General features: G+C 42.8%; 1 protein-coding gene across 2 annotated transcripts in view; it reads left to right on the top strand.

The window, feature by feature from the left end:
* Window positions 1–19,883, top strand: part of tmem104 (transmembrane protein 104) — a 230,228-nt gene that overhangs the window by 14,439 nt on the left and 195,906 nt on the right. For both annotated transcript variants that reach the window (XM_038777287.1, XM_038777288.1), the window contains exon 4: window positions 14,642–14,726. In XM_038777287.1, coding sequence (XP_038633215.1) covers window positions 14,642–14,726 — 85 coding nt within the window. The remainder of the gene's footprint in view (window positions 1–14,641; window positions 14,727–19,883) is intronic.

The following is a 19,883-nucleotide window of genomic DNA, read 5'->3' as shown; positions in this document are numbered from 1 at the left end:
TAAAACAGGAATACATATGTAGGTTAATTAACAAACTTTAATAAAAAAACTATTAAAACAAACTTTTGCAGGTTAACTAAAATCCGTCAAATTTGCTTTCATTGCTATCAGTGTCATCATCAAATAAAGCTTGGAATTCTTCTTCATCGAGGCAGTCGTCATACTGATCATCTTCCAGGTCTTCAATATTTTCATCCTCTTCTCCCGCATCTTCGAATATAGCATCTTCACTTCCATCCAAAGCATTTGCTATTCCACATTTTTAAAATGCTTTAACAATCAAATCTGCATCTATCTCAGCTTCTTTTACCCACAAACCCATGCTTCTTTTACCCACAAACACAGTGTAGAGGCAAATCCGGAGCCTTCATATTCCCTCCCTTCGTAAATGATTTCTCTCCTTCCATCATCCAGTCATTCCATTTCTTTCTTGTATTGTCTTTAAATGGCTTATTAATGGATACGTCAAGTGGCTGAACGACGCTAGTCAAGCCAGCTGGAACGATTGCTATATCGGTGTTTGATTCGCGAACAGCTTTCACAACCGAATCCACGCGATGTGACCTAAACATATCCCACACAAGTAAACTTTTTGGGCGTCGTAAACCACAAACACACTTCAGCCAAATCTTGCAACCATTATCGTTCATCCAACCTTTTTCATGGACATGGACAACGATACCATTTGGAAATTTTACTTTGGGCATTAATTTCCGTTTAAAGATAACCATTGGAGGAAGTTTCGTCCCATCTGCCATACACGTTAGTACAACCGTAAAATGTGTCTTTTCATGCCCTGTAGTTTTGATAAAAATACTTTTCTCACAGACTTTATTAACGGTTGAGTTTGATGGCATATCAAAATTCACGGGTGTTTCATCCATGTTTCCAATGCACGATATCTGATAGCTGTTAGCTTTGCGATGTTTGATTACAAATGTTTGAAAACTAGTCACTTTTTCTTATTCTTTTGGGAGTCTCTGTGCAATTTTTGTTTTTCTTCTTAACACAAAGTCATGACTTTTCATGAACCGCGTACACCATCCAGGACTTGCAGTAAACTCACGAATGCCCATGTTTCTTCTCGTAAAGCATAAAGTCTAATTTTAGATCGAGTTATAATATAACCATTTTCCTGATTTTCGGACACCCACTTTGAGACGTTATCTTCTAATTGCGGCCAGTGACATTTCGACCCGCGATTAGCGCGTTTATAGGAAGGACTTTCCATCAATTTCTCTTTCTGTTTTCTCCAGTTGCGGACACAGCTTTCTCCGACACCAAACAGCTTTGCAGCTTTAACGTTGTTGCTGTGTTCCGCTTCAGTAACGACTTGCAGCTTCAATTTGGCAGTATATTTCTTGGCAGATCTTTTCTCCATAGTGGCTAATGGTAGAATGTATTCGACCGTTATGTGTTACGCGTTAGTTAACTGCTTATTGTCGTGATTAGAAATCGCAAAACAGCTGGTTGTTTACGGCGGTTGTTAAAGGCGTAATTTGGTATCTCATTTGGTGTCTCAAAAAAGTGACTCGCGTGATACATGAGGTATAGCATAAAATCGTGTTTTGGGGTCTAAAATTTAGGGGTCGCATGATACGCGAGTATATACGGTATTTGGATTTTCACCAGGCCTGCGACAGGGCACTGCATAGTAGACTCGTGACCAAATCCAGAGCAAATGCAACCAAGGGACAAGTAACTGTTATGATATGGCAGGTGGTAATTCCTGGGATGACCAGTTATCACAGAGTGGCTTGTTCAAGCTCTCAATGATTTGCAATTTGTATTTTTATAAATGAAGGTGCATAAGTACTGAATTCCGAAGTAAAACATACAATACCATTTTTTTGTTTTTTTTTTGTTGGAGTATTTAAATATTAAAACACTTTTTGGCTAAATAAAAAAATACTTAAACACACAATTACATTTGCAGTTAAAATTAGTTTTACTAAAGTTTCTCAATAGTACTTAAACTCTCAAATAAGCACCCCTTTCCAGGCAACAGTCCCCATGGATTCTTAATCTATAAAAATTCAAGTAATACAAGCCATGCCCTGCTGCTATCGGGGAGGTTTTTCACAGAGCTTCCCCGTCTATTGCCAATAGAAGTCTGTTTTAAAATGAGCCAATTCAGCCAGGCTTTCTTGAGATAAAGAATGATTAGCTACTAAATGTATGAAATATATTAAAACATATGAGCATACATTCACACTAATTATAAATGAGAAGTGAGTCCAAAAATAAATGTACAAAAAAAAAATTAATCCGTCTGTGACTTGTCCATGAGGAGTGGATGGTGAAACATTGTGGTCGTTGATTCCTGATTCCGGCAGCATTGACCTCAGTATTTGAATAGTTGGTTTCAAGATTACAGCGTCCTGCTGTAAGTCGTCCAGCGACCTTTTTGGCTGCAGCTTTACCGATTTGGCTTGCTTCAGCAATCCCGGTTATCTGCAGGGTTGTCTGCAGCTGTCTTGCCTCTTTGTGTCACACACACTGATGTACCCAGCACGAGTTCACACCAAGTTTTGCAGCATATTCCAGGAAGGTACAAATCCACAAACCGGTCTAGGATGGTACTTGCAGGATATCATTCCTGCTGGAAGATGATCAGCTTCCATTATCTCTGCAGTAGATGGCAATTATTTTGTGTGGCTTTTGTGCCTTTGATCTGTCCTTCTGAAAACAGGGAGTGTCAACCACCGGAGCAATTCAAACTGACTGAATTTACATTCCCAGAATTTACATCCTCCATAATTTTTGGCTTGCATGTCCATTTAAGAAAATAAGTCTTATTTAAAAGTTCAACATGCCCGTGCACAACACTGGAACTTTTTCCACTACGGGGTTATACATGTATCGGCAACACTAGGGAGTACTGTGAACCGTTTTGAATGAGAGCTCGACAATTAGGAGTAGTCCAGCCAACACCTCTGGCCTGCTCAGCCATTCACGATTTAGCATGCCTGATCTACCTTAATTCCACCTTCCTGCACTATTTCCACATCCCTTGATTCCCTCTGTTCCCTAAACACTCTTGGATATGCTTGTAACTGCTTGGGGGTCAGTTAATTCAGTTGGTTGGATGGCTGGTTTGTGATGCAGAGTGACGCCAATAGCACAAGTTCAATTCCTGTATTGGCTGAGGTTATTTCATGATGGCCCTTCCTTCTCAACATTATCCTTTGCCTGAGGTGTGGTGACCCTCTGGTTAAATTGCCACCAGTTGGGGTGCACTCTACAACTGATCATCCACAGGTCTCTTGAGGGAGAGAATTTCAAAGATCCATAATCCTTTGCATGAAGATATCCCCCCCCAACCTTAAATGACTGACCCCCTTTCTGAAACTGTGACCTTGTGTTCCAACTGCGGGCAATGTCCTGACTTATTTTTTAATAAATTAGAGTACTCAATTCATTTTTTCCAATTACAGGGCAATTTAGCATGGCCAATCCACCTACCCTGCACATCTTTGGGTTGTGGGGGTGAAACCCACGTAAACACTGGGAAAATGTGAAAACTCCACACACATATTGACCCAGAGCCCGGATCGAACCCTGGGACCTCTGCGTGGTGAGGCAACAGTGCTAACTACTGTGCTACCATGCTGCCCCTACAGTACTTCTATTAAGTCTCCTAAGAAAACTGTATCTGGTTTGCCAGGTGTGGTCTTCTTAAACATCTAATAGCACTTGCTGAACGATCTGTGTTCCAATAATTACACTAACAGCCACCAATTAAGATTCAGTCAGGGTTGCGCAGATCCGGCCCTCTGCATGCAAAACAAATTTGTCCTGATGTTAAGCCTTTCAATTGAACAAAAGCTTGGGGGGGACACTGTTCCTTGATGCATTTTCCCCTTGGCGATTTTAGGATTTTCCAACTGCTGATGGGTAAATGAGCCCACAATTCCTTGAAATTTGCCCTTTTTTATTTCTTGAATAGAAGGGTTACATTTACTACGTTCCAATCCATGGGAACTTTTCTAAAATGTTGGGAATTCTAGAAGCAAAAAAGATTTCGGGTTTGAGGTGTATAACCTTATCAATTATTAACAGGCCAGGGCTCTTTTCTCTACAAAATAAATGGCTGACGGCTGACTTGATGCAGATTCTGAAAGCGATTCCACTTGTGGAGACCAAAGCAAGGTGCCATAAATATCAAAGTCATCGCATGCAATAGCGAGTTCAGGAGAAACTACTTGTGGTCAGAATGTTGCAGGATGGTGTGGTGGCACAGTGGTTAACGTTGGTGCCTCATAGTACCAGGGACCTGGTTCAATTCTAACTTTTGGTGCCTGTGTGCACTTTCTCCCTGCGTCTGTGGGATTCCTCCGGATGCACCGGTTTCCTCCCACAGCCCAAAGATGTACAGGTTGAGTGGATTGGCCATGCTAAATTGTCCCTTGTGTACAAAGATGTGCAGGGTAGATGGGGTTATAGGAATTGGGCAGGGGAGTGGACTTAGGTATGGTGCTCTTTCAGAGGGTTGGTGCAGACTGGCCTCCTGTTCTGTTGGGATGATTTTATCTTCAGTTTGGAGACCATGGATTACAATTGCAATTTTCAATCTCGCTAATGTCTTCATTTTATTGAGGTCAATACAATGGGACAAGGTCACTTAAGTGATCTTTGACTGAAACCTGTTTGCTTGGGTTGATTGGGACTCCTCTTGTTGGCGTGTAACTTACTTAAGAGCAGAAGTAGGCCATTCGACCTATGGATTCTACTCCGTTATTCAATGAAATCCTGACTGATTGGATGTGATTCTCCACTCTCTTTTCTGGCTTACCCCCATACCCTTTATTTCCACTTCTGCTCCTGTGTGGGACATTTCAGGGTTTGTCATACAAAATGTAGTGAAAGCTCGTGCACAATCCTGTTCTGGATGCGGATTGGTTATTTGATTGCATGTTGGTTCACCTATTGCCAAGTTGTCTTCCATTGGTTTAGCCATATAAGGACTTCCTGTCCTGCTGAAACCTTTCTGGTTTCGATTAACCTCTATTGATTCCAACTAGTTTTGCTGTGAACAGTTCTTCTGTTCAGCAGTATCACTCCATTTAGTGAGAATTGCACCCATGTAGTTTCAATAAACACTACTCTGAACCCATAGACAATTCGTAATGCAGAATTCTCTGCTACAAGTTGAGGAAAACAGCTGGATAAAAGATATAGAAGGTTGTGTGAATGGAGTTAAACGAAGAGGGGTGAGAGGAGGTTTATAGGGAGCACAGCTAAATTGGGCTGAATGGCCTGTTTCTGTGCACCATATTAATGCTTTACATAATTATCTTATGTTGCTTCTAATTACTGAATCTCCTGGTGGGAACAGTCTCTCCCCATCAATCCACTCAAAGCTCCACAATTTTTGAAGACCTCTATTAAATATTCCTAACCATTCTTCTTCTGAATAAGTAACAAGTGGCACAGTGGTTAGCACTGCTGCCTCCAGGGATCCAATTTCGACCTCGGGTGACTGGAGTTTGTACGTTCTCTCCATGTCTGCGTGAGTTTCCCCTGGTTTCCTCCCACGATGCAAAGATGTGCAGGTTAGGTGGATTGGTAATGCTAAATTTCCCCTAGCGTCCAGAAAGTTAGGTGGGGATAGGATGGGGGGCATGGGAGCTCTTTCAAAGGGTCAGTGCAGACACAATGGGGTGAATGGCTTCCTCTGCATTGTCGTGATTCAACCCAGCTTCGTCCATCTCTCTACATAATTGAAATCCCTCATCCATGGTAACATTCTAGGACTGCAGGACATGGACTTTGGAGCAGACATATGCCATTTGACCCTTTTGAGCTTGCTCTGCCGTTCAATAAGATCATGGCTGATCTCATTGTGGTCTTAACTGCACTTCATAACCCACATCTATTAAGATTTTGTCTAACTTAATCAGCCAGCCTCCATTGCTCTTTGGGGAAGACAATGCCACATACCAGCCACCCTTTTAAGAGAAACTTTCTCATTATCTTTGTAAGCGATGTCCCCAGACGATAGTCTCTCCCAGAAGTGGAAATGGCCTCGTATCTATCTTTATCAAATCCCTCAGGATCATCTATGTTTCAGTTAGATCAGTTTTCTCATACTTCTAAGCTCCAATGAGTGTAGGCTCAACCGCTAGTCATAAGATGAGCCCCTTGTTCCAGGAATGAGTTGAATGAACTGTGTATAATACAATATTTTTTTTTCAAATAAGGAGTCTCCTCCAATAAGTGACAAACTTGCTTAATATCATGTTACTCCCTAGCCTGCAGCATATAATTTTAATTTGTGTTCCAACCTTTGTGGCAACTTATCAAATCCCTTCTGGAATCCAAATATGCTATTTAGGTCTGCCTTTATCCATCTTGTGATATTTGGATAACTGGTCTGTAGGTTCCTGCTCTCTGTGTCCTTGCTTGAATAAAGGTATTGCATGAGCTATCTTCCAATCCTTGAGAATCTTCCAGAATCTAAAGAATTTTGGAAGAGTAGCAGTTCATCTATCTGTGCAGTTACTTCTTTTAAAACCCTAAGGATGAAGATTATCCAGTCCTGAGAGTATGTCAATCTTTAAATCTTATTTTAAATTTTTTTGTTTGTTTTTTTTTAGAGTACCCAATTAATTTTTTCCAATTAAGGGGGAATTTAGTGTGGCCAATCCACCTACCCTGCACATCTTTTGGTTGTGGGGGTGAAACCCACGCAAACATGGGGTGAATGTGCAAACTCTACACGGACAGGGACCCAGAGTCGGGAGCGAACCTGGGACCTCAGCGCCATGAGGCAGCAGTTCTCGCCACTGTGCTGCCCTATCTTTAAATCTTAATAGTTTTCCCAGAAAGTTTCTCCCTATTATTCACCCCTTTATTTTCAATGATCATTGTCTTCTACAGTAAAGGAAGCCACCAAAGTAGCTGTCATTTCTTTGTTTTCCATTATCATTTCTCCAGTGGGCTTACACTAGCTTTAGTTACTGCCCTCCTATTTAAATATTTGTCAACTCTTATTATCTGTTTTATATTGCTCACTAACTTTCTGTCATGCTGTTTCTCCCTCTTTTTGCAGTCTTTGGTTCTTAAAATTTGACCGATCCTCTGACCTACCTAATCTTTGTAGATTTGTACAGTGTTTCTTTCAGTGTTTCTTTCAAGTTGAAACTATCTTTAACCAGCCATGGATGATGCATCCTTTTCAAAGATTCGCTCTTTCTCACTGGGGTAAATCTTTTGAGTTATTTCAATTTTTCCTTGAATGTCTGACACTGCATCTCTACTGTTCCACCTTTCAATCCACTTTTGCAGTTCAATTTAGCTAGCCCCACCATTATACCCTTTAAACTGCCCTTTTTTCAGGTTTAAAACACCAGTCCTAGATCCATATTTCTCCCCTTCAAACTGAACATGCAATTCTATGGTTTTATGATTGCTGTTGTCTGGAGGTCCCATTACAATGAAGCTATTGTTAAATCCCTTTTCATTACTCATTACCAAGTCTAGAATAGCCTTGTTCCCTGGTTGGCTCTAGAATGTACTGCTCTAAGAAATTGTCTCAAATGCACACTATAAAATCCAGGCTAAATTTGCCAATCTGATATACCCAATCTACATGTAGATTAAAGTCTCCCTTGACTATTGTGGTACCTTTCTTGCGTTGCCCATTTATTTATTCCTATATACCCTATCAAACAATGTAATTACTGTAGGGGGCCTATAAACGACTCCCACAAATGACCTCTTGTCATTCCTATTGCTTATCTCTTGCTACTGGGCAATGACATATTTCATTAACAGAGCTACCCCACCACCTTTTCCCAGCCTTGTTTCTTTTCAAAATGTCTAGTACCCGGCAATATTTGGGTGTCAGCCTTGGTCATGCTGTAGATGGTTGGGAGATTGGGAAATGTCCTTTGCTCCTTCTTCAACATTCCAGTCCTTTCTCAAGTGTGATCCCAAAATCAGGCGCTATTCTCACCAGTGATCTATTAATATTAATATGAATATTTATATTGTGTTTTAAGTTCTTAGTTAACAGTTCTCGTGTTTAGAGCTTATCGTTTCAATGCTTTTATAGCGCAGCAGCACATTTATACCAGAAGATGGCAGTATGGTAATGAATTCTTCTGTAACCTGCTTTTAGTATGCATGGAGAGGGACTGGAAGCGATTTTTAAAGAGATTTTGTTTTCACCATCTACATCTCTCTCCATGTCATGTTAATGGAGTTTTGCCCTACTTTATCTTCCAATCTGTTACCTACCTGTAGTCCAGTGCTTCTGGTACTGGACTAGCAACCTTGAGGTCCAGAATTCCAATCCTATTATTGCAACTTGTGAAACTCGAGTCATTTAGGTAATTTGGAAGCTGCTGGTTCTCATTGCTCAATTGATTTTGTTTTTAGGGAAGGAAACATCTGTATCAGGTCTTATAAATGAAACATCAGTCCCCTGTTAATGTATTCCAGACAACGAAGAATTGGCGATGAGCTGTATTTGTGCGGTTAGGAAGTAATTCATGGGTAGGTCATGGCAGGGAAGCTATGGCATGTGGGATGCTCCTGTGATTGGGGGGGGGGGCAGAAACACTTTTGGTGTCCACGTGTGTAAGAAATGTCTCCCGCCACATCTACTCAAATGATATTTTGGGGCTGGAATTGCAGTTGCAGTCACTGTGGAGCACCTGCAAGAATGAGATCTTCATGAATAGCACATACAGTGAGTGGTCAGGCTGAAAGGGAATGGGTGACTGCCAGACAGATTAAAAGCATTAGACCTATCGTGCAAGAATTCCCTGGGTGCATCCCCCTCAACAGGCTTTCAGTTTTGGTTACTGCTGGGGGAGTTGTTTCTTGGGGGAATGATAGAGAAATACAGCACAGAACAGGCCCTTCGGCCCACGATGTTGTGCCGAACTTTTGTCCTAGGTTAATCATAGATCATAGAATTTTGGACACTTAAGGGCAATTTATCATGGCCAATCCACCCAACCTGCACATCTTTGGACTTTGGAATGCAGCAAGAAAAGTCTGTGGTACGGTAGCACAGTGGTTAGCATTGTTGCTTCACAGCTCCAGGGTCCCAGGTACGATTCCCGGCTTGGGTCACTGTCTATGCGGAGTCTGCACCTTCTCCCCGTGTCTGGAGGGTTTCCTCCGGGTGCTCCAGTTCCCTCCCACAGTCCAGAGATGTGCAGGTTAGGTAGATTGGCCATGAAAAATTGCCCCTTAGTGTCCAAAGTGTTTCGGTGGGGTTACTGGGTGATGTGGTAGGGTGAAGGTGTGGATTTGGGTAGGGTGCTCTTTTTCCAGTGGCTGGTGCAGACTCGATGGGCCGAATGACCTCCTTCTGCACTGTACACTCTATGACTCTTATGAATAGCTCCGTGCACGTGTTGAGAGAAAAAGATGGGAGAGCAATAGTGATTGGGGTTTGTATCCTAAGGGGAATCGTTTCTGTGGCAGCAGACAAGACACCAGGATGGTATATTGCCTTCCTGGTGCCACGGTCAAAGGGGGAGGGTGAACAGCCGGAGGTTGTGGTCCCAATCGAGGTGCAATTTAGTGTGGCCAATTCACCTACCCTTCACATTTATTTGGGCTGTGGGGGTGAGACTCACACAGACACGGAAGAATGTGCAAACTCCACACAGACAGTGACCCAGGCCTGAGATTGAACCCAGGTCCTCGGTGCCATGAGGCAGCAGTGCTAACTACTGTGCCACCATGCTGCCCCCATTACATTGCAATTAGATTTTTTTTATATAGCTGCTTGGGTAAATTTGCAGATGCAGCAGTAGGTTTGTACCAGTAGATGGCATCATGGTAATGAATTCTTCCTGTAGCCAGCTCTTATCATGTTGTTAGATGAGTACAATTAAAGACTAAGCTTCATTTAGCTCACGGACATTTTTACATTGTTATATTTCATACCAAATGGGAGGTTATAAGCTGCATTTAGTTCATACTTAAAATCATTGCAAGATTGTATCCAATTTAAAAATTAATGTTATGCCAACCAGCTGTTAATAAAGTTCATGGGGTGCCCCCGTTTCCCCAGCAGTGGTTAATGCTGCTGCCTCATAGAGCCAGGGACTTTGGTTCAATTCCAGCCGTGGGTGACAATGTGGAGTTTGCACTTCCTCCCCGTGTCTGCATGGATTTCCTCTGGGTACCCTGATTTCCTCCCAATGTCCAAAGATGTGCAGGTTCGAAGGATTGGCCATGATAAATTGCCCCTTTAGTGTTTAGGAATGTACAGGTTAGGTGGGGTTAGAGCCGAGGAGTGGGCCTAGGTAGGGTGCTATTTTTCAGATGGTCGGTGCAGACTTGATGCGCCTAATGGCCTCCTTCTGCACTAGGAATTCTATGGTTCTATAAAAACATTGCAGTGAATTGAGCAGCAGTTACAGGTCTTCAAATTACCACTCTGCAAAACCGTGACCTTATGAGGAGCCACTATGCTACCACCTTAATCTCTCATTGCATACTGAAGGTTTGGGTAGGTCTTCTCACATAAGTTGGTGCCAGATGGTAATAGAACCTTGCCGCACAGGATCATTGAATTTGTCCTGATCATTTGCTAGACCTTTACCTTCAGGAGCTCTGCTAGGTTGGAGAACTACCCGAGGTTGGTGATGCCAACCTCCATCCAAGCAGAAGTCTCCGCTGGACGATCAGTGAGGCGAAGGCTAGGGCGTTTGCCCCTCTCTCTGTGAAGAGCCCTGGATGCTTTGATACCCTGAAGATTGCCACAAATGGGCATGGCTCAATCTTCACCTCCACCCCACTGGAAATGACCTCGAAGAAGAAATTGACTCTGGCTCCCTCATGGTGGCGAGGACCCAGGTTCGATCCTGGCTCTGGGTTACTGTCCATGTGGAGTTTGCACATTCCTCCCGTGTTTGCATGGGTTTTGCCCTCACAAACCAATGATGTGCAGGCTAGGTGGATTGGCCACGCTAAATTGCCCCGTAATTAGAAAAAATGGATTGGATACTTTAAATTTATTATTTAAAAAAAAGAAGAAATTGAGTCTGGGGCACAACCAGAGTATGTGGGTGTTCCTGGGCCCTTCTGACATCGCTCGCAATTGTCCTCCACCTCTTGGAAGAACCTCCTCATCCGTGTCCTGATTAAATGTGCTCTGTGCACCATATTGAGTTGCATTCAGCTTAGCCCTGCGCAAGAGGAGGTGCAGTTGATACTGTGCTGCACTCACCATAGCTAATTCCTCCCCCCATTTCTGTCGGGTTTCGTCCAGTGGGGTCCTGACATCTTCCAAAAGTCGTCCGTATTTTTCTTCCCTCCAGCCAGTTCCGTGCTAGCATCTGTCCAGTAGTGTAGCTGGGGGAACGTATTGGTGTCCTTGCGTAGAAAGTCTTGCAGCTGCAGGTATCAAAGTTAGTTACACTTCTCCAATAGTTCACCTGGGGTCACCACTCTACCATCCACCTCCATATCCCTCGCCGTCAGTACCTCTCCGTCCTCTTTACATGTCTTTTTCTTTAAATTTCAAGTGCCCAATTCATATTTTCCAATTTAAGGGGCAATTTAGTGTGGCCAATCCACCTACCTTGCATATATTTTGGGTTGTGGAGGTGAGACCCACGCAAACACGGGAGAATGTGCAAACTCCACATGGACAGTGACCCAGGGCTGGGATCGAACTGCCTTACAGGAGACCTCCTACATTTGAACCCATTCCGCCTCTGGCACTCCCAACAATCCCCTCGCCCTCTTGCGTTTGCTGCCCAGTAGTAGAATAGGAGGTTTGGCAGGGCCAGGGCTGTCACATGTCCCCTGCCCTGCAGGATGGCTTTCTGAAATTATTTCCACCCAAGACGAAGGCCATGATTAGCTTATCGACCTTGGTGAAGAAGGATTTGGGGAGAAAGATTGGAAGTGTTCTGGATAAGTGGAATCTGGACAGTGTGTTCATTTTAATGTCTGCATACTTCCTGCTAGTGATAGTAGGAGTGAGCCCCATCTTTGTAGATCCCTCTTCACTTTCTCCACCAGGCTGGACAGGTTTCACTGGTGGAGCCTCGTCCAGTTGTGTGCTATCTGTATCCCCCAGGTACTTGAACTTGGTCTGGGTCAGTTTAAACGGTACCTCCTCCAGCTCTGCTCTCCCCTTGGTGGTTCACTGGGAAGGTTTCTCTCTTTCCCAGGTTGAGTTTGTAACCTGAGAAGGCTCTGAACTCCCTAAGGAGTTCCGTTATCTGTCCCATGCTGGCTAGTGGATTTGACATGTAGAGGAGCAGATAATCTGCATAGTGTGCTCCCTGCCCCCTCTCTGGATGCTGATCCACCCTTCTGTCGATCCAAGAGTGATGGCCATGGCTCAGTTGCCATTTCGAAGAGCAGCAGAGACGATGGGCACCCACCTCATCCCCTAGTGCAGCCGGAAATAATCAGAGCTGGTGACGTTTGTCCACACGCTCGCCATGAGAGTGCTGTACAGAGGTTTCACCCGCATGGTGAACACTGGTCCAAACCATTCAAGCATTTCCATGAGGTTACTTCCATTCTACTCATTCAAAGGCTTTCTCCGCATCCAGGGAGATGATCACTTCTGGTGTCTCCTCCCCAGGTGGGGTCATAATTATGTTCAGCAAGCATCTGATGTTAGCTGTCTGCTCTTGACAAACCTGGTCTGATCATCCTTCTGTATGACCCACACTCCACTGGGTCCTTGTCTTTTTTGGGATCAATGAGATTGAGGCCTGTGCCACTGTGGACGGCAGGACACCCTTTGACAGTCAATCATTGAACATCTCCCAAAAATGCGTGGCCAGTGCCGCTGTGAACCTTCTGTAAAAGTCCACCGTGTACCCGTCCAGTCTTGTTGCCTTCCCAGACTGCATGGAATTAATGCATTCCATGATCTCATCCAGCCCTAGCTGTGCTTCCAGGTCCTCTCCCACAACTGGTATGTCCAGTCCGTTGAGGAACTGTTTAATCGCCGAGCCTCCTCCAGGGGCTTGGGTGTACAGGCCCCAGTAGAAGTTTGTGAAGGCTTCGTTGATCTTGTTTGGGGTGGTGACCATTCTCCCGTTCCCGCCACTAACCTGTACTATTTCCCTTGAGGCAGCCTGGTTCCTTAGTTGGTTTGCCAACAGGTGGCTGGCCTTGTCTTCATGCTCTTAGAAGGCCCTCCATGACTGGCAGAGGTGGTGGACTGCTTTCTCAGTGGCGATCATATAGCTTTTTCTTCTCCGCCAGTAATTCTATGGAGTATCACCAAATCACTTCCAAATATAAGCACCCAATTTATTGCATTTATGTAGGTATATGATGTGCTTTCAACTGAATTGATCGTCTTGTCCTCTACAATCTTTCCAAAGCCACAATGTCCTCTGCCATACGAGCAGACCGAAATTGTGCACAGTATTTCTATCTTTTATACAAGGATGTTGTGATTGTTCCATGAGTATGCCCTACATCTTGTTTGCTTTGGCTATAGCTTCATCAAACTAGTTGAGGACCTTTTTGTATTTGCGATGTTTGCTTTGTTTGTCTTTCCCAATACCTTGATGAACATGATGAGAACAACAACACCTATTCCATAGGTGTTAATCCAGTTAACTGGAATATGATCAGTGTCACCACAGTCTCGTCTCTGGGGCCATTAACCTGAGTCAAATTTATTTAACACTAAATAGGTAAAAAGAGCAGTGCTCCGTGTAAACATGAAATTTAGCCCTTCTTATAAGTATCATTTACTTGATGTCAAAAAAAGATGCCTCTGTCACGCTGACACTAACGCAGCACTGACCTTGAAGCATGTTCACTTTTTTCACGTCTTTGCCTTGCAATCGGGCCCTCTAACATAGCCTGACAGCTTCGCCCTGATTAGGGGACTAAGCAAAGACAGCCAGGTACAAGCTGTCTACTGGATGACAGATGATTGTGGCCCTTTCAAGCCTGACTTAAAACGACTGTATATGTCAGTCAAGACTAGCTGTCAATGAATTAAACCTATCATTTTGAAAATATCCCAGTTTGTTTGAATTGAGTGGAATGACTTGACCAATGTTCTGTTCCAGATTTGTAATTGCAAGTTAGTGCTTATCTTGATGACTGTTGAGCTGATGAATAATGTTAAATCTCTACATTTAATTCTTTTGGCATACCAGACAGCTTGAATCAGCTGACATAGCCATAATTAATTTTAATTTCTCAATGCTTGGTCGTAAACAATCCAGTAAATGATTGACTATACCAATTCTGAAATCCAATCAGGGTTCTATGCAAACCTTTGACTTATCAATGTTTTGTTTATGAGGTAAACTGTCAACAGTATTTGAGTTTAACACACTGAATGCTGTGCACATTTTGACGAAGAAGAATTCCTGAAACAACAATTGAGTGCTTGGTGATCAAGTGCTGTTTGCAAGCTGGAGTAGATTTTTGTCTACAATTTTCCATCCAACATTTAATTTTTTAGCCTGTCCCTAATTGAGGGGCTACCAATATGATTTCTAATTGACTGGTAGGTGTTACTATATGAATTACAGAGTAATAAATGTTTTGTTTTGTGGAATTTGTACCTACAGTTAAGCTCTAGTCCGATGGTTTGTTTAGAAAATGAACTGCAGCCAATTTTCATTGGCCCTGATTGAGGACTGAGCCTTTCATTTTTCCCCCCTCTCTACAGTTATATGACTACAACATTTGTTATTGAGGCCATGGCAGCAGCCAATGCACACTTGCGCTGGAAGAGGACGGAGGGGCAAAGAATAGTAAGTACATGATTTGACATGTAGATGAGCAGTGAGTGGTATTCGGGGGCAACTTTAACCTAACCTGCTTGGAGTTATCTCGAGTCTCTGCATCCTGGTTACTGAAGCTGGGGGATGTGTATCTTGATTCCCTGTTGTCCATCAGTGAGAGCTAACTGCCATTTCAACAGTTGAGTTCTAATCATTGGATGATATATGTGCATTCTACTACTATTAAGCTCTGCTTCGTTTCTTGCAACTTGCAATGAAATGATTTCAGTGGTTTTGAATCTTGTCATTGTGATGTAGTCATCTAGTAGAAATTTTTTTGTGCTTGCATTCTATTCCTTCCAAAAATGACACCATATAAATAGGAATGATACGCAAATACATTTCGCATATCAGATATTTGAACCAGTGACAGTTCAGAAACCTGGAACTCCCTTCCAACAACCCTTGGTGTTCCCACAATGCATGCAGTTTAGGAAGGTAGCACATCACCACCACCACCACCTTCTCGAGGGCAATTGGGGGTGGGCAATTAATTCTGGACCAGCCAGCAATGTCCACATCACATGCATGAAAAAATAAATTGGGAAGCTTTTTGTATTTACTGCTTATCTGCCAGGAACAGGATGAACTTTTAGTGACTCATGAACAAGGATATTGCAGGTCCCTTTAGACACCTGCGTTCCAACCTCGCCATCTAAGACATATTCTTCCATTCTATTTTTTTTCCACCGAAGTGTGGTGGTGTTATGGTAGGAGAGGTCAGCTGGATTTTCCAAAAATGTCTCCTGGGGGGATATTTTGATCATGAGTGAGCTGAAAGGTTTGACATTTAACTATAACGTTAAGCTGTAATTTTGTTCTTTATTCTTTCTGAGGGTTTTGAACAAAGGTGGTATCATGACCGGTACAGGCTTGGAGGGCAGAAGGGCCTGTTCCTGTGCTGTATTGTTCTTTGTTCTTGCCCACTGCAAATCGAGTTGCTTTCCAGTTGTATGCTGAAATATAAAACCACTGCGGTTAGGTGCCTGCTGCAGGAAGTGTAATCTTAACAGCAGTAAATTGAAAATTGCCCCCTACCGTCCTTAAAAAATGGCAATCGGTAGATAAGTGTGGATGGGGCTGATGGGAGCGTAAGATATAAAGCAGGACGTGGACGGCAACTGGCCTTTCACCCCTCATAAAATCCAACTGGGCCAAAAGACTGAGGAAAGTGTTAGAAGCATCGAGTCTGTAAAATACCTACACCCTCAGGGTTCCTGAATCCCCTTTAGAAATGTGCACTTTGCTTTATATTGCCTCCTCTTATTCTTCAAAATGCAATTCTTCATAGTTCCCAGAATTAGTTTCACCTGCCATATGTTCACCCATTCCACCAGTTTGTCTGTTGTCTTGGAAGTTATCACTATTCTGAGAGTAGGTCTTCACAATCACTGCTTATCTGTGGACCCCTTGGAAATCCTACTCTATACCCTTTTGCCAGTTAGGAACACAACTGGTCAGCACACAATGGGCTTCAATTTTTCTGACGAGCTTATTATGTGGCATTTCATCAAGTGTCTTTTGAAAGTCCATGTGCACTGCTAACCATGTTATCCTCATCAACGTGCACTGATACTCATCACAAAAACAACATCAAAATAATGTGATTTTCCTCCAATGAGCTTTCCTTAATTAATTCACACTTGTCCAAGTGACTAACTTGTCCCAGGTTATCGTTTTGTAAAAACATTCCTACCATTTGAGGTTAAACTGGTTTATGCTTTCTGGGTTTATCCTTGCATCCTTTTTTGATCAAGGGTGGGGCATTTGCAATGCTTACACCATCACCCCCACATCTAAGCAGAATTGGAAGATTTATGGCCAGTTCCTCCACAATTTCCACCCATGCTTCCCGCCATATCTTCCTATCCAGTCCAGCTAACTTATCAATTTTAAGTTTTGCAAGTCTTTCTATAACCCTTTCTCCTCAATTTTTTTAAATATAAATTTAGAGTACCCAATAATTTTTTCCAATTAAGGGGTAATTTAGCGTGGCCAATCTACCTATCCTGCCCATCTTTGGGTTGTGGGGGTGAAACCCACGCAGACACAAGGAAAATGTGCAAACTCCACACTGACAGTGACCCAGGGTCGGGATTCGAACCCAGGTCCTCAGCGCCGTAGGCAGCAATGCTAACCACTGTGCCACCATGCTGTCCCATCTCCTCAATTTCTAACCCAACCATTATCTCGACTACCTCTGCTTTCATTGACTTTGGCAGCTATATTTTCTTTGGTAAAGAAAATGCAAAGTACTTATTAAGTTCATCAGCTATATCCTCTGGCTCCTTGTGCAAGTACCCTTTTTAGTCCCTCATCAACCTCCTTTTACCATTCTTTGATTATTTATATATCTGGAGGAGACCTTTGGATTCCCCTTCACGTTAGCTGCCAATCTCCTCAGGCGTGCCCTTTGTCTCAGATTTTCTGCCAATCTCCTCTGACGTGCCCTTTGTCTTTTTCTTTTTCTTTTTCTGGCTATTACCCACGTGTAAATGAACTGAATGTCAGTCATACACTCCTTTTTCTGCTTTATATTGCTCTGTTCCTCTTTTGTCATTTGGGGAGTTCTGGCTGTGCTTCTACTGTGCATCTTGTGGGACTGTGCCTTGACTGGACCCAAACCATCTTTTTAAACCATTATTGGGTTGCAGTTTCATTTTACAATCTAATTCCAGTTTCCTGGGCCGGATCCATTTGCATCTCACTGATAACACTTTTCTAATTAAGTGATTTTCTGTTATTTGCTCCCTGTCCTTTCCCATCGTTAACCGAAACCTTCTGTTATGACCACTGAACCATAAAAATTCCCCTACTAAAACTTAATACACTTGAGCCACCTCATCCCCAGATCCAGTCTCTTGCGGAAAATAGGTGTTGAGATTGAGGCCTTACTAACAGTTTTCCACCTCTCGGGTTGTAGCAAGATGTATTGGATGCAGCCCATTCAATGCATTGACAACTCATCGACCGTTCCCACCAGGCAGCATGTGCATGTAACAAAAGCCACGAATGGTGCTGACTGCTGGCCTAACCACAGTCTTAACTTCAAAACTAAGCATTAAGATCTCTTCCCCCTAGATGCCCCTAGGGAATACTCTGCAATGCTCTGAAATTTGTCCACCAACCCCAGGCTACTGGTTCAACACCAATCCTCGGTACCAAAAAGGTCATTCTCACAAAGCCCAAATTCTAGGAAGATGGGCAGAGCACTTTAATCGCAGCCTCCTCCATCAATGAAAAAGCAATCAATCCTTTTGAGGTAAACGTGACCCAAGAGCATTGGTATCTATCTTTTACCAAAAGAGTTGGCCAGTTTGTGCATGCTATAAGGGCAGGTGTGGAGAGCCGATCGCAAACCGATCTCTACTCCGAATATTTGTTAGATGTTGAATTGTGCAGAGCTGTTTTAGAAAACTGTCATTCACATTATGGTGACGTTTTTGAAGTGTTTTTTTGATCACCTTCATGTGCTCTGCGCATTGCCTGTTTAACCTTAAATCAAGATTTCTAAAAATACTTTGGCATTTTGAATCTTGAGGGTGCTGATACAAAAATAATTGTCTGAATTGAGCATTTGATGGAGCCGAGTGACTTTAGTCACAATGGAGATGGAGGCATTTGAGAGCACTTTGGTGTGCATTACTGTGCACTGCTGCAAGTTTGGCCCGGATTTATTTGATTGCATCTTTGGAGAGAGAGCTAGTTGTATATGTAGAAACTGTGTACTTGTTGCATAGGGGATGGTCGTGCGCAATAAGAATGGTTTGTTTTCTTGCAGTACCTTGCCTCCACTCCTAATCTATCAGTTCTTGATTCTAAAAGTAAATCCTCAGGCTGTTTGACCCTTCAGTCAGAAGTGCAGTTACATTTTCCATTAGAAAATCTCTTTTGCTCTGGAGAAGATTTCAAAACTATATGGATAATGTTTTTATGGGAAAAGTACTGGTTCACGGAATAATAGTTTGAATGCAGAAAGTAAATGGAGATGGAGAGATCAAAACTAAGCCACAAATATAGTCATGGAATTTTGGAAGAAGTTCTTTACCAATGAGTAATTCAAACGTGTAACTTGCTACCACATGGAGCAGTTCAGGCAAGTAGCAGTGTTATTTAATTTCTCTTGAAATGCCTTTTTTAATGTACTCCTTGTTGACCCTCATGAGAGATCCCCGTTTGCTTTGAATTGCTCTGTCCCACCTTGACTGAAGCACAGTGATGAGCCCATATATATTGGTGAGTCTGTCCAAACTACCAAATAAACTGAAAACTTGGCCACATCAATAATTTGCCTTAAATTCTGTATTTATCTGACTTATTAAATCCTCACCCAAGTCCGTCTTGTTTTCACTTTCATAATATCACCCACGCCTGCCCCTGTCCCGGCTTATCTGCTGAAATCTTCATCCACGTCTTTGTTATCTTTTACATTCTTACCATTTCAATGAACTTCTGACTGGTCTCCCACATTTCACCCTCTAAACTTGAGATCATCCAAAAGTTTGCCTGTGCCTTGACTTTCGCCAAGTCCCATTCCCACAATGCCTCAGTGCTTCCTGGCTTACACTGACTCTTGCGTCAAGCAATCTCTTGATTTAAAAACATTTCATCCTTGTTTCAAATCACTCCATGGCCTCACCCTTCCCTATTTCTATAATGTCCACCAGCCTCAGCCCTCCCAAGATATCTACATCTCTCCACATGTCTACTGCCTTAAGGCACTTACAGCAATAGTTTCCAGGGTAAAACCTTGTGGGAACTTCCTACAGGGATTCCCGAGTGCATCACTGGGGTACCCCAAAACGTGACGATGGGGAAACCAGGAAGTTATGGATACGTTAGGGGCCATGTTATACTGAGTTCCGTGCTACATCAATACTTCATGGGGTGGAATAAATATGAGAGAGTAAACTTCCCTAGTTCTACCTCGAGCCAAACATTTGATCGTCTGACATAAAATCTCCTTTGTGGCTCGGTGGCATACTTTGTTTTATCATGCTCCTTGTTTAATTCTGTTAAAACCACTTTATAAATATGTGGTCAATCAATGCATTTCTCAAGAAAGTTTATAATCTGAATTGGAACTTCTGACACCAACTTGTTGCCCTGTTCGCCACAACCTCTTAT

The sequence above is a fragment of the Scyliorhinus canicula genome, chromosome 18 (genome assembly GCF_902713615.1).
Source record: "Scyliorhinus canicula chromosome 18, sScyCan1.1, whole genome shotgun sequence".
NCBI lineage: Eukaryota > Metazoa > Chordata > Chondrichthyes > Carcharhiniformes > Scyliorhinidae > Scyliorhinus > Scyliorhinus canicula.
This window is presented reverse-complemented; position numbering and strand designations above follow the sequence as displayed.